This window comes from Bos indicus, chromosome 9, assembly GCF_029378745.1.
Source record: "Bos indicus isolate NIAB-ARS_2022 breed Sahiwal x Tharparkar chromosome 9, NIAB-ARS_B.indTharparkar_mat_pri_1.0, whole genome shotgun sequence".
Lineage (NCBI taxonomy): Eukaryota > Metazoa > Chordata > Mammalia > Artiodactyla > Bovidae > Bos > Bos indicus.
In genome coordinates this window covers 40,834,321-40,851,109 of record NC_091768.1, presented here as the reverse complement: position 1 = coordinate 40,851,109, position 16,789 = coordinate 40,834,321, and the positions used below count along the sequence as shown (strand labels likewise).

Sequence of the window (16,789 nt, the reverse complement as noted above, 5' to 3'; positions counted from 1 at the left end):
GTATTATAAAATATATTTATGATTAAATCTGTTATCATTGTTTCTGGATTTCCTTTCTTCTTTAAATTAGATTTTTCTGTATCTCAAGATTATATTAATATTCTTGTAAATTTTCTTCCATTCACAGAAAGTAGGGATGGTGGAGAGATAAGATCCATCTCTACCCTTCCTCAAAGACTCAGATAAGATCCATCTCCATCTTTTTTCATGGTTTCCATAAGACCCTTATTTACCTGCCTCCATAAAACCCTAGCCCCTCTCTTTGATAAAGTCTTCATTAGTGAATATTTTCCCTGTTGCCACAGTCTGAACAAAATCACCTACTTAAATGTCCAGTACATTTTGTCTTCCATAATACTGTGCAAGGTTAGGTTCTAAGTGTTTCTCTACTTCTAGACAGAAGAACCATTATGCCTGCATTGTTTAACCATAAATTTAGTTCAGTCACTCAGTCTTGTCCAACTCTTTGCAACCCCACGGACTGCAGTACATCAGGCCTCCCTGTCCATCACCAACTCCCGGAGTTTCCTCAAACTCATTTCCACTGAGTTGGTGATGCCATCCAAACATCTCATCTTCTGTTGTCCCCTTCTCCTCCTGCCTTCAATCTTTCCCACCATCAGGGTCTTTTCAAATGAGTCAGTTCTTTGCATCAGGTGGCCAAAGTACTGGAGTTTCAACTTTAGCGTCCGTCCTTCCAATGCATATTCAGGACTGATTTCCTTTAGAATGGACTGGTTTGATCTCCTTGCTGTCCAAGGGATTCTCAAGAGCCTTCTCCAACACCACAGTTCAAAAGCATCAATTCTTCGAGTAGAATCCAAGAATCCAACCATAAATTACGATGTTCTAAACAAGGATGTACATCATGCTTTTCTGCATTTCAGATACTTTCCTTAAACTAGATTCTTTTTATCTAATAGTCTTTTTACCTTAAATTAAAATTTTTTTTTTTTTGCTTTACCACACAGCATGTGGTGTCTTAGTACCCTGACCAGGGATCAAACCCACAACCTCTGCAGTGGAATCTCAAAGTCTTAACCACTAGACCACCAGGGAAGTCCTAAGCTAGGTTCTTCAGAATGAAGTTAGTATACTAAGTCTAAAGGTATGAAGACTCTTAAGGATAAAGACACAAACACCGGGTCAGACCAGTAGTCAAGCTGGGATTTGAAGACAGGCAAGAATGAAGACGTGGCCTTGGATTACTCCTGAAGCAGGATAGAAGCCAGACACTGATGCAGTTACTTTGCTCCTGCTTGCTTTCCTCACGTCTTTTAGAGGAATACTGAATTTTGGTGGTCTTGGCCTCCCAAGTGAATCCACATCTCAGCCAGATCAGAGGAGACTAGAATTGTAGGCTCCTGCCTTTCAAGGCTCTTCCCGACCTCCCTCCACATATATCAGCACTCTGAAATTACCATAGAAGGCAAGCTATACACTAGACTTGAAGTCTAGGTTCTTGGCCTAGAAATTTTTGTCTGAGCAGTCAGTTCTTATCTATGTTTTGCTGCAGGGCCTAGTAATTTTCCACTTCTGTGCTTTTCTCAGGCAAGCTATCTAAAAACCACCATACTAATTTATATTCCTTTCAGCAGGGTATAGAAGTGTTTACTTTACCATATGTAGTTGCTAGAATTAGGAATTCTTATTCCTTGTCCATCTTTTAAAATTTAATTGGGGAAATATTTCTTTAGCATTTAATTATTATCAGTAAAACTGAATATTTTTCTATAGACTTGTTACTCTTTTGTCATTAATTTTTGTGAATTGTCTGCTCATATTTGTTACCCATTTATTATCTGGAGGGTAAGACCTTACAGGTTTTAGAAAAATCATATCTATGATCTTTTTTTCCTACGTTTTAAAAAATTGAAGGATAGTTGATTTACAATGTTGTATTAATTTCTGCTGTATAGCAAAGTGATTGTTACATATGTATATGTATATTATTGATGCTTTTGAACTGTGCATCAGACCCTGATGCTGGGAAAGATTGAGGGCAGGAGGAGAAGGGGACAACAGAGGATGAGATGGCTGGATGGTGTCATCGACTCGACGGCCATGGGTTTGGGTGGACTCCAGGAGTTAGGGGTGGACTCCGGGAGTTAGTGATGGACAGGGAGGCCTGGTGTGCTGCGGTTCATGGGGTCGCAAAGAGTCGGAGACGACTGAGTGACGGAACTGAACTGAACTGATTATGTATATATAGACATACACATTCTTTTTTTTTAATTCTTTTCCATTGTGGTTTATCATAGGATATTGAATATAGTTCCCTGTGCTATATATTAGGACCTTGTTATTTATCCATTCTATATATATTAATGCTAATTTGCATCTGCTAACCCCAAACTTCCAATCCATCCCTCCTCTACCCACTGTCCCCTTGTCAACCATGTCTGTTCTTTATGTCTGTGAGTCTATGACCTTTCAATATATTAAAGCTTTAAATATTTTATCATAGTCGATGTGGATATTTTTCTTTTAAGTAAAGATTTTTAAAATTATGTCTAGAAATTTACATGTAATGAAATGGAAGCTGTTATTTTTCCTTTGTGACATTGTTCAACTGAACATCTGTCAAGCATTTACCACTCGCCAGACTTTGGGCACTGCACTGAACATTGATGATGCTGGGAGTCCCTATCCTTGAAGAGACTACCTCTGCTTCCCACTCCCAACTCCCTACCCATGAATATAATTTTATAATCTTCTGAATCTGATTTTAATTATGCTGTATTCATACCCAATGCAGCAGCTCAAGGAATATGTAGAATATTTTTGTTGAAGGAGAAAGAATGTTATAGATAGACATGTAAATTACTGTTAAGAAGCTATGTTTAGAGGCCAGGGATAGAAGAGGAAGAAGGGAGGAATCAAAGTCATACATAAGGAAACAAAAATATTGAATCACTGTGCTGCATATCTGAAACTAACACAGTACTGTAAATAAATTAAAAAAATAAAACAATTTGGATCTCACTGAGGGGGTGGACAATGGGAATGAAAATGATCCACTTGTCTCTAAAAATATATAAACATTATAAAACACCATGAAACAAATTATTTTAATTTCTCCATCAGATGGGAAGAGGCAGTTTGAGGACTGTTTTTCATTTGTCTTTGTAGTTCTATTGCTTAGCATGGAATCTGGGCAAATACCATATAATAAATGTTTGTTGAATAAATCTCCAATATAAATTGGGCAGAGTCTGCCCTGGATTTTTAACCATAAAAATATGCTTTTCAATAATCATAATTTCAGTAATCATCCTTTTAAAATGCTGATTCTTTTCATTATAACTTTTCTATTATAATATATAATAGCCTTATCATATTTACAAATAACCAACTTTGAATAGGATACACAGAGAAACCAGTCTTGGATGGCTTTCTTTAGATTGTAATTTAACTAAATTAACAGTTCCTTTCAGAGTAAAAGATGCACCTTAAGTGTACATTTGTTTTTATAAACCCATACATTTTGGATTCAAAATGCTTTCACAAAACAATGCCTTAATATGGACTTTCTAATCCCCAACCATACATAAATTTCCCTAATGACTTTGAAAAAGGCAATTCATTTATCACTTTTCAGCAGCACTGTTGCTTTGTAAGAGTAAAATAATGTTGCTCTGTGAAACAGCCTTTGGAATGCAATCTTATTCTGAAAGCATTTTACCAAGCTCAAGAGGAGGAGAATGAAGCAGATAATACACACGGTGAAGAAATGTGAAAGCTATTTAACTGGGGCTAAAACACCAATAGGGCTTCCCTAGCAGCTGAGCAGTAAAGAATCTGCCTGCAATGCAGGAGATGCAGGTTTGATCCTTGGGTTGGGAAGATCCCCTGGAGGAGGAAATGACAACCCACTCCACTATTGTTGCCTGGAGAATCCTATGGACAGAGGAGCCTGGTGGGCTACAGTCCATAGGGTCACAAAGAGTTGGATGTAAACCAAAGCAACTTGGCACACGTACACGCAAAACACAAGTATCAACGTTCTTTTTTCAGCAATGTAGCTTTTTCTTACTTCTAAAGGATGAAGAATTATTTCCTTATAAAGGTTAACGATGTGTTCGATATTTTCCAAATAATCCTCAGGTCTCTGAACGAGGTGTTGAAGAACTTCAGCCACTATCTGCATTTCAGCAATAAATGCCTAAATGGAAAAGAAGTTGTGTTGAATATCTTTATGTTAATGATTACTTCATTTGCAAGTCATATCCCTCTCTCCCTATACCTGCATGCCATTTTGGGGTAAGAAGCAGGGAAAAGGAGAGATTGGAAATAGGATTTTTATTTTAGAGAGACTGAACACCCTGAAGGTCTTTTATCAGATGGAATAAAGTTTTAAATTGACTTGGATACTTACTCATTTCTTTTGACCCCCAATGAGTAGGGAAGAGTATGGGAATAACATCAGATTTTTAGAGACAAAATAAAGAAGTTGGATTTTCTCTAAGTACCTGAGCTTGTAGCTCATTCACTCATTGATTCATTCATTTATTAATAGTAAAGCTTAAGTGCCTACCCCATGCCAGACACTGTTCTAGGAGCTTGAAATATGACAGAGAACAAAACTAAGGGCTTAGGGCTTAGACAGCACACATCCCAATTGAGGAAGACAGAGCATAAACAAGTAGACAAATAGATACAGCACAGGTTAGGCTGTGGTGGTAAGAGCTAAGAAGAAAGATGATGGCAGGGGAGAAGGGATGGAGAGTGATGGGGGAAGGTGGTTATGAAAGGGTTCACAGAAAAAAATGACATTTGTATCATATTTATTTCCCCGTTATTATCATCATATTTGGGCTTCCCAGGTGGTGCTAGTGGTACAGAACCCACTTGCCAATGCAGGAGACTGAGATGCAGGTTCAATCCCTGGGTTAGGAAGATTCCCGGGAGGAGGAAATGGCAATTCACTCTAGTATTCTTTCCTGGAGAATCCCATGGACAGAGGAGCCTGGTGGGCTACAGTCCATAAGGTTGCAAAGGGTCAGACATGACTGAAGCCACTTGGCACGCATGCATATATTTATTATACTAATTATGATGGTATGCTTTATTCATGTTAAAATGACACATTTTTATTCATATTTACTATGAGTTTACTTGAAATATTTACCTAGAATAGTTGCTGGTTATTTATCTAATGCCTTATTTGCACAGGGAAGATTATTTTATATTTTTAAATGGGCATTCTTACATTAATAGGTTTTTAAAATTGAGCTATAATTGACATGTAACATTACATTAGTTTCAGGTGTACAATAGAATGATTCAATACAGTTGCTCTTTGGGCAATGTGAGTCTGAACTGTGTGGATCCACTGATCGGATATTTTTCAATAGTAAATACATAATGTTACATGATCTGTGGTTGGTAGGATGCAGAACCGTGGATATACAAGGCTGACTGTAAAGTTAACTTGGATTTTCAGCTGCACAAAGGGTCAGTGCCCCAACTCTGGAGATATTTAAGGATCAACTGGATTTGTACTTATTGTGAAATGATCATAATAAATCTAATTAACATCCATCATCATACATGCATGCGTGCATGCTAAGTCGCTTCAGTTGTGTCTGACTCTTTGCAACCCTACGGACTGTAGCCTCCCAGGGTCCTCTGTCCATGAGATTCCAGGCAAGAATCCTGGAGTGGGTTGCCATTGCCTTCTCCAGGGGATCTTCCTGACCCAGGGATTCAACCCAGGTCTTCCACATTACAGGCAGATTCTTCATTGTCTGAGCCACCAGGGAAGCCCTTCATCATACATAGTTATAGTGTTTAACTATGAAGTTAACATAACCCCTTAAAAGTTCTGCTCCTAAATGAAAGATCTTTTCATTTAAGATCTGCTCTTAAATGAAAGAACAAATGTCAAAAATTCATTTAACCCATTAGTGAGGAAATCAGCAGGATGACAGAACTGAAGTGTACATAATCACTGAAATCAGAGTGCAAAGTTTGATATCCTGCTTGACATCCTTCAGGGAAATAAAACTGTTGCCTTTGGGGTTTATCTTTTCTACTAGAGAAATGATTTGCAATGTATCCTTTTCTACATTAATGTCAGATTTAACTGAGTCTAGGCCCTAATAGAAATAGTATTTATTCATGATAATTTATAAGTTATAGAAACTATTTAAAACTATTAAACATTATAAATAAGTAAATCTATAATAGAAATCACAGGTATATTTCAATAGAGCAAGGACTGGCAAGTTATGACCTGTCTCACTCACCCCAGTGGGCTAAATCCAGCCCATTAGCTATTAACAAACTTCCTGAGTGAGTGAAAGTCACTCAGTCATGTCAGATTCTTTGCGACCCCATGACTATACAGTCCATGAAATTCTCTAGGCCAGAATACTGGAGTGGGTAGCCTTTCCCTTCTCCAGGGGAATCTTCTCAATCCAGGTCTCCTGCATTGCAGGCGGATTCTTTACCAGCTAAACAGAAGGGATGCCCAAGAATACTGGAATGGGTAACCTATCCCTTCTCCAGTGGATCTTCCTAACTCTTAGTATCAAATTTTCCTCATTAAGTCTGGTATAAGATTCTTTTGAGGTCCTGTTGCAGTATGCTTACTAGTATTGACTTTAGGATTGTTATTATACGTGAAATTGGGATATAGATTTCTTTTCATGTGCTCTCTTTGTCAGAGTTTGGAATCGAGATTATGTTAACTTCATAAATTGGATTCTACCTGGGCTACCTTCTTCCTCAAATTACATATGTTTTCTGTTGCTCTGACTCTTCACACTAGCTTGCATAGTGCTTGACACATGGCAGGTGACCAGTAACTCTCTGTTGCTATGGAATGAAGCAGATTAGCTGTCAGGATATGGAGGGACTTCCATCCTGACAAGAAGGATGACCTTAAACTTGATGACCTTTACATTCTGATTTAAAGTTCTTGAAAACATGAAATATTTTTTCTGTTTCCTCTAACTAAATCAAACCTTAAGGAAAATATAATTTTCTGTATAGAATATTCATATTCTGTCATTTAATTATAGCAATTTAAAAAAATGAAACCGATACAGCAAGCAAGGTGTTTTTTATTTCTCTTTTTAAAAATGTTAATTTATTTGGCTGCACCAGGTCTTAACTGTGGCATGTGGGATCTAGTTCCCTGATCAGGGATTGAACCCGGCCCCCTCTGCATTGGGAGTGCGGAGTTTTAACCACTGGACCGTCAGGGATAGTCCCTATAGCAAATTTTAGAAGTATAGCATTTTGTGTACGGATATTACCTCTTCTTCTTCTTGCTCTTCTTCCTCTTCCCCCTCCTCTTCTCCTTTTCCTTCCTTTTGGGCTTCTTTCTTCTTTTTCCTACGATTCTCAATGACTTCAGGATCCCACTGATCTCTTGTGTATATGTATCCTGTGGTACTGTGCTGCCTTTGCCCCGAAATTCTTTGGCATAAATCATAGTCAGGGCACTAAGGAACAACATTAATCATTACTCAAAACATTTTGAGTATGCCTTTGCTTCCTGTTCATATATTATACAATACATAAACCCCCAAATTCCTCAAAACCCTGAGCAAATGCAGTACTATAAATGGTATTTTGAATCAGATTTCATCACATGCCAAGAGAGGCACAAGATACAACTTTTATGTTATGGCAACACTTTTCTTTACCGAAAAGTAATATATGAGAAAGTTTCAGAAGCTGTAGAATAAAAGAAAGAGAGAATAACAGTAGAAAGAGCTAGAGAAGTAGAATAGAAAATCTGTTTAGTTAGCAGAGGTATACAGGAGGATTTTGTCAGATTAGTTTGCAAAGGCTGAGAATGGATGAAAATGGTGGGATAGCCACATTATTCCAACAAAAAAATATATCACATATTTATAGTATTTACTATGATATCCAGCTCTATGGATGAAGTATTTCATAAAATAGCATCAGTGAATGGGATCTGAAAGGTCATCTGGTTTAGCCTAACCTTATCATTTGCAAATGAGAAAACTGAATCTGGATAGTAAAAAAGGCCAAAACCAAAGTCTATGAGTGATTTTCTCATTTCAAGTGCTTCCATGTGTATAATATTTTACTCAGTTCTTAAACTAACGCTGTCAGAGAAGTAATACAATGTTAGGATTCAAACCATTTTCAGATCGGAGAGGGACTGCTCTGGGCAGCATCAGGTCACAGTGTCTTGAGGGGAAACTACAACCCGAGCCCAGGCCTTCTGCTCCACAGCCCACTCTCTGTAACTCATTATTAATGATAAACTAAGGTTGGGGGCTGTAAAGCCCGCTCTGAGTATTTTTCAGGATAAAAACCTCTGGATGACATTCTCTAGTAGCGGTTTTAAAACATTAGAGTGTAACTCTATACAGAGGATTATAAATAAAAGTTTCTGCTTCCCTTGTGATTTATTAAGTTTGGAGTAAGGCTCAGGCATTTTAATGAACATCCTCAGTGATTCTGATGCCAACAGTTTATGCACCACACATTGAGAAAGGGAGCAAGAAACTTTAGAACTTTTCATGCTAATATTCTGATTTCCTCAGACTACTTCTATATGGAAATGGGATGGGAATTTATTGAGGCAAGACTTTTATTTAGGCTAATTTTTCACACACAAAAGATTTCAACCCATACTGGTAATTAAAAAAAATATGCATATTTGCCCTTATTCAGCAACCTAGAATACCCACATTGTGGGTCCTTGGCAAAGACTATTGCCTCTAGCTGTCTCCTCTTTTCACGTATCAGTTCAGTTCAGTTCAGTCACTCAGTCGTGTCTGACTCTGCGACCCCATGGACTGCAGCACGCCAGGCTTCCCTGTCCATCACCAACTCTTGGAGCTAGCTCAAACTCATGTCCATCGAGTCAGTGATGCCATCCAACCAACTCATCCTCTGTCGTCCCCTTCTTCTCCTGCCTTCAATCTTTCCCAGCATCAGTGTATTTTCCAATGAGTCAGTTCTTCACGTCAGGTGGCCAAAGTATCGGGGTTTCAGCTTCAGCATCAGTTCGTCCAGTGAATATTCAGGACTGATTTCCTTTAGGATTTGATCTGCTTTCAGTCCAAGAGGTTCTCAAGAGTCTTCTCCAACACCAAAGTTCAAAAGCATCAATTTTTTGATGCTCAGCTTTCTTTATAGGCCAATTCTCACATCCATACATGATGACTGGAAAAACCATAGCTTTGACTAGATGGACCTTCTCACATATAGGAAGTGATTTAGCAGTCTTAGGGTGAGGCTGTGCCTCAGAGCAGTCCTCAAACTTCAGCAGCATCAGTGTCAGCTGGAGAACTTTTTCAACACAGACAGCTGGATGCCACCGCCCACAGTGTCTGTAGCTCTGGGTTGCTCCCCGAGAATCTGCATTTCTGACGAGCTTCTTGAGTGCTGCTAATGCAGTTGGCTCTAGGAATAAACTCCGAGGACCATTACTGTAGTAGATCACTGGCCTTTAATGCTTTTTTTTTTTTTTAAGTACAGACTGCTTTAGAATATGGGGATGCCATTAGATTTTGCACGAGGAAAATGCCCATACACATAAAATTTGCATATAATTTCAGATGGTTCATGGGTGCTTAAGTGTTCTTGGACCCCAAGCTTAGAACTTCTGGTCTAGAAATCCCAGACTCCATTCCCAAATAAGGTCAGACCATCAGAGAAGTGTGTGCTGTACTGAAGTTCTGTTTCACACGAGGTCCTCTGATTACACTCCAGCTACCTATAGGAACTGCCATGGACACCTACCATCACACTTATATCAGTGGGGTTAATGACTTCATTTTCTACACACAGTACAATCCTTATATTAAACCCCTGTTAAGATATATCTCTCATTTAGTTTTTCCTGAGGAATTCCTCATCTTTTCAAGGACAATGTGAATTTTATATAACTGGTCACACGTCCCCTTCTACTTCGGCTCGTCAAACTTAGAACCAAATTCATGACCCAAATTTAGTTAGCATTTGGGGCCTTACTGCCTGTATATCTGTGTGTTCTTATTCCACTAAGTCTTAATTTCCTATACACTCTCTATTTTCCATGGCCTAGACTTTATATTTGGTTTCAGTTAAATCTTTGAGATTTTTTTCTTTTCTCCATTATACACATGTTCACACAGGTAACATTCCGAAAGTCACAAAGGGATGTTGACTGGCCCCTGACCGTGATCTGTGGCTGGGGCTGCAGATGACACCACCCCAGCACTGTATGCCACCTGTCTCTCACAGCTGGCCCAAACACACCACTGAGTCCCCGCACCTGAGCTGAGAACCATCTCATTTATATATTTTGAGTTGTCAAACCCTTTGGGGAACCAGGCAGGGTATTATTATGAATAGCTATCATTCATTTTATAAACGAGGGATCCTCACCTCACTGTATTCTTACCATAACCCTATGAGGCAGCTATCTTTGAATCATCTTTGTGAAGAGGAAATTGAGGCTTCTAAATGTGATTTACCAAGTTCTACAGTTGGTAAAGGAAAGAACTGGGACCAGCCTAGCAATGTTATTAACATTCATGCATCTGAATCATTTGTTCAGCCTTTCATTTTATTTAACTGGTAGACTTATTAGGTACCATTTATTGTGCTAGTTGATGTTTACAGGAGTAAGACATGGTTCCAGCCTCCAAGCAAGGCATGAGTCTAGAAGAAAATGGATGATTATAATACAATGCAGTATTAATAATATGATAGAAAAAAGCAACATGAATGGTTGTCAGACAATATTTAACTTTTCTGTGGTGAGTAAAGGGTGGGGTATAAGGAGAGAGAGAAAGAGCATAGGAATGAGAGTCAGTTAATGTTTGTGTAATGTGGAGGGGGTGGTCATCAGGGAATGTTCTGTAGAGATGATGCCTGAACTGACTTTCAAAGAATGACTATGATTAAGTCTGGTGAAGGGACAAGAAGGTATTTCCTGTGGACAGAGCTACGGGAGCAAAAGAACGGAGGTATGAGAAAATACAATTCAGTCCCTAAAATTGATTCATAAGCTATTTTTCCTTAACTCCTTAAAAAATTAATAACATTCCTTGAATTTAACTACTATCAAAAAGAATGTTTATATACTCTATACTAGAAAGACATATTCTTACCTTAATATTGATTATAATATCAGGTTTCAATTTTAAATTTCTAATTAATTCTATTTGCTGCAGAGTAGTCATGGCATCCTGTGAAAGTGATGGTATTTCAGTGATAATATAGCCTGTAGAGTGAAATATAATTTTAAAAGTTTTATAATATTATCAATATCTGAGAGAGTGTGATTTATTATTATTTATAAAAACATCATTTCTTTATTGATGAATACTAATGCTGATCTTAAAATATCTGTTGACACTTAAAATTAATGGTTAAGGTTATTGCCACATGACATATAACTATGAATAATGTTTTTCTGGCAATAAAACAATTGGGCTAGAGGAGACATCTTTAAAAATTCCAAATCAATTTATTTTAGGCACAAGAGGTGCCTAGAGAAGGAAATTCCATGCCAGTGATTCTTTAACTCATCTTAGGAAAACTCATATGATGAGTGGTAAAGGTAAATGGTAGGGGTTGCATGGTATTGTTTTTCTTTCTTGAATTAATATTTCATAATATAATAGAATATACATATACAGTGTTTATATAAGTTACAGAGAGTAAAAAAAATACCCATGTAACCCTCTTACAGTTTAAGAAACAACATTATTAATATGATTTTGGCTTATTATGTTTATTGGCTTGCATCGCTACCCAAAAACCTACATTTGCTCGTTGAAATTCACCCTTGATACCATTATCATATTGGTTTCCTTAATATATTTATTTAATATGTCACTCTTTTGTTTGAGAAACCTTTCTCTTTTTTAAAATTTATTTATTTTTTAATTGAAGGATAATCGCTTTAGAGAATTTTGTTGTTTTCTGTCAAACCTCAACGGGAATCACCCATGATGCACGTATACTCCCTGCCTTTTGAACCTCCCTCCCGTCTCCCTCCCCGTCCCACTCCTCTAAGTTGATGTAGAGCCCCTGTTTGAGTTTCCTGAGCCATACAGCAGAGAAACCTTTCTCTTAATAGAACAGAATAAAGTCTTGACTCTGTCACTGGAAGTTAAAGGCCTTTGACAAATTTTTCTGTTTTATAGAATATTTTTTCCTTGGAGGAGCTGACAAATTACGGTTATTAAGCTTTGATTCTTGGCACACATTTTATAAAAAGTTAGTGGAGTGAGGTTGTCAAGACTGACCAGTGCCTCCTCTGGGACACGATGGCTGGCACACTGCAGTGCCGGGCGCTGCGGTGAAGGTGACTGCATGACTCAGCCCTAGATTGAATTCAACCCTCGCCCAGCTGACCCATCTTGATCAGATAAGTCCAGAGACCAGTCAGTCCCCAGAGATCATGCCCTCCTCCTCTAAGCAACAAGGGATTACACAAGACCTCCCTCCCATCCCCTGTGCTGCCAGCACTGCTCTCCTGTGTATTTCAAGTGGATAACAGAAAGCTGCTTGGCACTCTGTTTGCAGTGCTCTCTAGCACCCTGCCCATTACCACAACCACTGCCACTGCTCAGAGAGCTTCTCAGGCATTCCAAGTGTGACTGTTTGCAGGCATGCCAAACCTTGGGTAGACATGTATATTCGAATGAATTTCCTACTTGGTCTCTTTCCTGGTGGAACCAGCAGAAAGGTGGAACCAGCAGAAATAGAAGGTTGTTTCCATGGGGTCTGGCTCTTAGTGTTCTGCCTCAGTGTTCTGAGCAATGGATTTGGGGGCTTTACCCATTGAGAGATGGCCAGTTATCATCATATCCAGACCTCAGAAATATATTTATGGAAGAATTGTGGCAGAGATAGTTATGTTGCTTGTCTCACCATTGAAGATTTAGAGGAATAACTTAGTTCTCTAGATCCAATTCTGGGAAGATCTCAAGGGGATACTTCTTAGAGTGGCTGAACCCACCACCAGCTTCTCTAATCCCAGAGATGTGTTGTAAAGATGGAAGCATAGGTGAGGAATCCACCATCCCATCCCACCTTTCCTTGATGCCATTACTAAGCCCTTAAACTCCATGCTTTGAAGATGGAGGAATGGTAGACCCCACATCCCTCCTTGCTGGGAAGCTCGGCATATACCATCACAGGCAAGATAGGCACTCGGCAGGCTAATGCCCAGCCTGCGTCACCCCCACCAAGGGACAACTCAGACTGTTCACACCACTGCCCAGGGGAAGCCAACTGGCCCGTACCATCACTTTGCCACTGCTTTCTGGCACAGTGGGAAGAAGGTATTCCCACAAAAGATGGCATGCCACTGCTCTTAGGCTGAAGTGTTGAGAGATCCATGGACATCGGGTAGCTTAGCGCCCAGCCAGCCCTGATGGTTATCTCACCTCATGCCAGCCTGACATGAATGGACACACTGGTGCCCAACGACTTACAGTACCATCTACGACACCCCAGGGCAGGGGCTGCCCAGACCAGGGCTGTCCATCAGTCACTTGGGAAAATGATTTTTTCTGGAATATAGAAAGAGAAAGCAGAGAGGGGGTTCTTAGGGTACCCAGGAATTGACTCCTCCTTTTTCTCTTGGGTAAGGATGCAGCTCATGGAATCTGATTTTGGCTCAAGGCCAACACATCATGACAGGCTGTGAATAAAAGGTTTATAACTAATAGATAATGTAAAGTTTTTTTTTTTTTTTTAAATAGTGATAGACGCTCCAAGTATAAAAGGGCTCTGGTACAGAAAAACATTGATTGGATCTGGCAGTACTTTACTGTGAAGGGTTCCTGGCAGCACATATCCATCTTTGGGATTTTGGAATCATTAATCACCCAGCCTCACTCAGGCCCTAACCCAAGTTAATATCTCTATTTTGAAAGCCCTTCACTTTCAATATCGCTTCTACCATCTACCAGGCTGCTGGATAAGACCAAACATCAGAAAGAATCCTTGCTTAGCAGAGAGTTTCAAACTGTGTTTAGCAAAGTGCTAGGTTCCAAAGAAATTTCTCTGGGGCTGCTGTAGGATGGGTGAGGGGAGGCTGGGTAGAAGGGACTCGACATCCTGCCTTCACTATAGCCTTTAAATGAGCCCAGTTGTGCATGCCTAGACTGAGGCCATGCACTTGCATGCTCATAGTATGGCCCTCAGGCTCAAGAATTATACGACTGACTTTTCCTCTGCCAGCTCCCAGGACCAGTAGCAGTGTACCAGAAGTCTAGGGGAAAGAGGAATACATTGAATGATACCAGGGGGTGTAACTGGCAAAATTCAGAAGCTTAGGAAACTCAAAGACAAATAATCAGTTTCTTCAGCATAAAAAACACAAGATGCTAGACAGAGGTACGGGTAATATATAGATTAAAAGGGAATTGTGACACATGAAGCAATAGAAATATGTGAAACCTGGTTGGTTGGATCCTGCTTCAAACAAACAAACAGACAACAAACTAAAGCCAGCTAGAAAAAAAAATATATGAGGTACAGGGTGAAATTTGACCACAGATGGGTTAGTAGATGAATTATTATTAATTTTTAGGTATGATAATGATAATATGATAAATTTTAAAGGAATCCTTATCTTTTTGAGATACAAACTAAAATATTTACAGATGATATGATATGAATTAGCTTCAAAGTAAAGTTGGTTGGGGGAGGGGTATAGTCAGAAGTATGAATAAATATGACGGGACAAGAGCTGTCATTGTTGAAGCTGGGTGATAGACACATGGGGGATTTTATACCAGTCTCTCTACTTTCATTTAACATTTTCCATAGTAAGTTAAAAAGTTTATGAACATTGTGAATGGCAAGCTGAGTAGATTTATTTTTCTAATGTTTCTTTTTTTTCTTTCTCTTTTTGCCAGTACTTACAATTTATGCCATCTTTTTGTGACCTAGTAAGTCACTCTAAATTTTAAGAGGTAAGGTGAAGTACAGAAAAAACAAAAAGATATTTGCCTATATACCTTTATATATAGTCTTCAGTTTCAATCATTATACTTTTTGAGGTAATTTAATGACCTATTCTGGAATTCTGTGATTGTCTTTTTTACCTTGTTATTCATTTTACTTTCCTCATTCTGAGTGCTTTTCCTAAGTTCATTCTCTGTGTTGGAGGAGGGAATGGCAACCCACTCCAGTATTCTTGCCTGGAGAACCCCCACAGACAGAGAAGCCTGGCGGGCTACAGGCCATGGAGTCACAAACAGTCAGACACAACTGGGTGACTAAAGACATTCTCTTTATTACTGATCAGTATATAGTTAAATGGATGGATAGATAAAGTGTATTTATATGAAATAAAAGAGATGATATGTGGATATATTAATATATTTGTGTATTAAATAGTTCATTCTGTATATATAGATCTTTCTTCATATAGATATAGATGAGATATATATATATATCTCATCTACATCTCTGGCCACTGATCAACATCGACTGCAGCTAACTATATATGTATACACACACACACACATATATATATATATAGTCTTCAGTGGGAAGTCCGCTGTTGCTATTTCCAATACTGATTTTCATTGTACTGCACTTTATTTGTGCCCCTGTATTCTTAATAGTCACGGCGCCCTCTCTTAATGTACTGAGACTATAAAGCAGATCTCTATATTTTTTTCTCTCATTCAGTAAATCTCTTTCAGGTGGATAATTTTCTCCCAAACATATCTTTATTCTTCTTTCTTCTTTGGCAAATGCCATAGAGTTTGCCCTTTTCCTTTTAGTCATTCTGAACTTACGTAGTCTGTCTTGGGAAAGTAGGTCCAAAGTCTCAGTTCAACATCTGTTGGAGCGCAGAGAGATTTCTCGGGTCCAGAGTCAGAGGGTAGACTGGACAGAGGCTGAAGCCTGCAAACATCCTCTGGAGCCAGAGGATAAGTTGGTGTCATTCTAGTTCCCATTTCTGTCTTATGAGTGTGGATTAATGCAGAGAAACCTAACCATTGACAGGGCTTAGTAATAAAACTCAGGGCAAATAGGAAAGCAGTTAACAGAGGCTGTCGGCACTGCATGAAGGACCACAGCAGGTTATTGATGCTTTTGCTGGGTAAGATGTTGCTAAAAGAAGGCTGAATCACATAAACTTAAATTTTGGAAACAAATGTAGATTCTGAAGAACAAAAACAAGTAAACAAGCAAATAAAACTATCAGAGTTACTCAATTGAATTCAGACTCTGGGATTCCTGTGCCAGGGGAAAAAATTAAAGGTGCAACTCCAGGAATTATTTGTGCCTTAAATAAACCATGAGTCTTAAGGTTGCTCTGAGAGCCACTGATGTATAAAAATGAACATACCAAAGTGAGAGACTTCTGAGGAGTTCAGCTTATCCAACATTAACTTTGTGACAAGTTCATCTGGAATGCTTTGGCCACTGATCAGCATTGACTGCAACTAAGAACAAGCATAGATATTGTATATGACTGTACAATGTACACGTGATACACAGCTTTTAAAGAAATCATAACAGTTTCGAAACTTAGATTTACCATAGCTCCCGTTACAGTGTCACTGGCAATCTGTTCTTCCAAAATTGGTAAAGCTAAAATATGAATTCAGAATATTAGCACAAATTGTTCTGAGAATTTTCAAGTAAGAAAAATATTTGTGTGTTTTTAACTAGTAACACAGATTGATCTTTGTGTCACTTTAGAGTTTACAAAGCACATTTACACTCAGTATATCATTTAAGCCTATGTAAAGGACAAGGTAGCAGAATGTATTCCATAAACAACTTCTCTCTGACATTGACCCAGCTAAAAGATCCTGGGGAAGCT

At 38.7% G+C, this 16,789-nt stretch overlaps 1 protein-coding gene across 8 annotated transcripts in view; it reads right to left on the bottom strand.

The window, feature by feature from the left end:
• Nucleotides 1–16,789, bottom strand: part of AK9 (adenylate kinase 9) — a 116,920-nt gene that overhangs the window by 89,569 nt on the left and 10,562 nt on the right. For 7 of the 8 annotated variants that reach the window (XR_011568444.1, XR_002181411.2, XM_070795983.1 and 4 more), the window contains 5 exons: nucleotides 16,502–16,554; nucleotides 16,310–16,406; nucleotides 11,094–11,206; nucleotides 7,266–7,454; nucleotides 4,037–4,165 (listed from right to left, as the gene is read on the bottom strand). Coding sequence is in view for 6 of the 8 variants with exons in the window: in XM_070795983.1 (XP_070652084.1) it covers nucleotides 4,037–4,165; nucleotides 7,266–7,454; nucleotides 11,094–11,206; nucleotides 16,310–16,406; nucleotides 16,502–16,554 (581 nt within the window). In the remaining 2 variants the exon portion in view is untranslated. Of the gene's footprint in view, nucleotides 1–4,036; nucleotides 4,166–7,265; nucleotides 7,455–11,093; nucleotides 11,207–15,752; nucleotides 15,873–16,309; nucleotides 16,407–16,501; nucleotides 16,555–16,789 lie in introns of those variants that run through there. The other variant, XM_070795984.1, reaches the window with a different exon arrangement.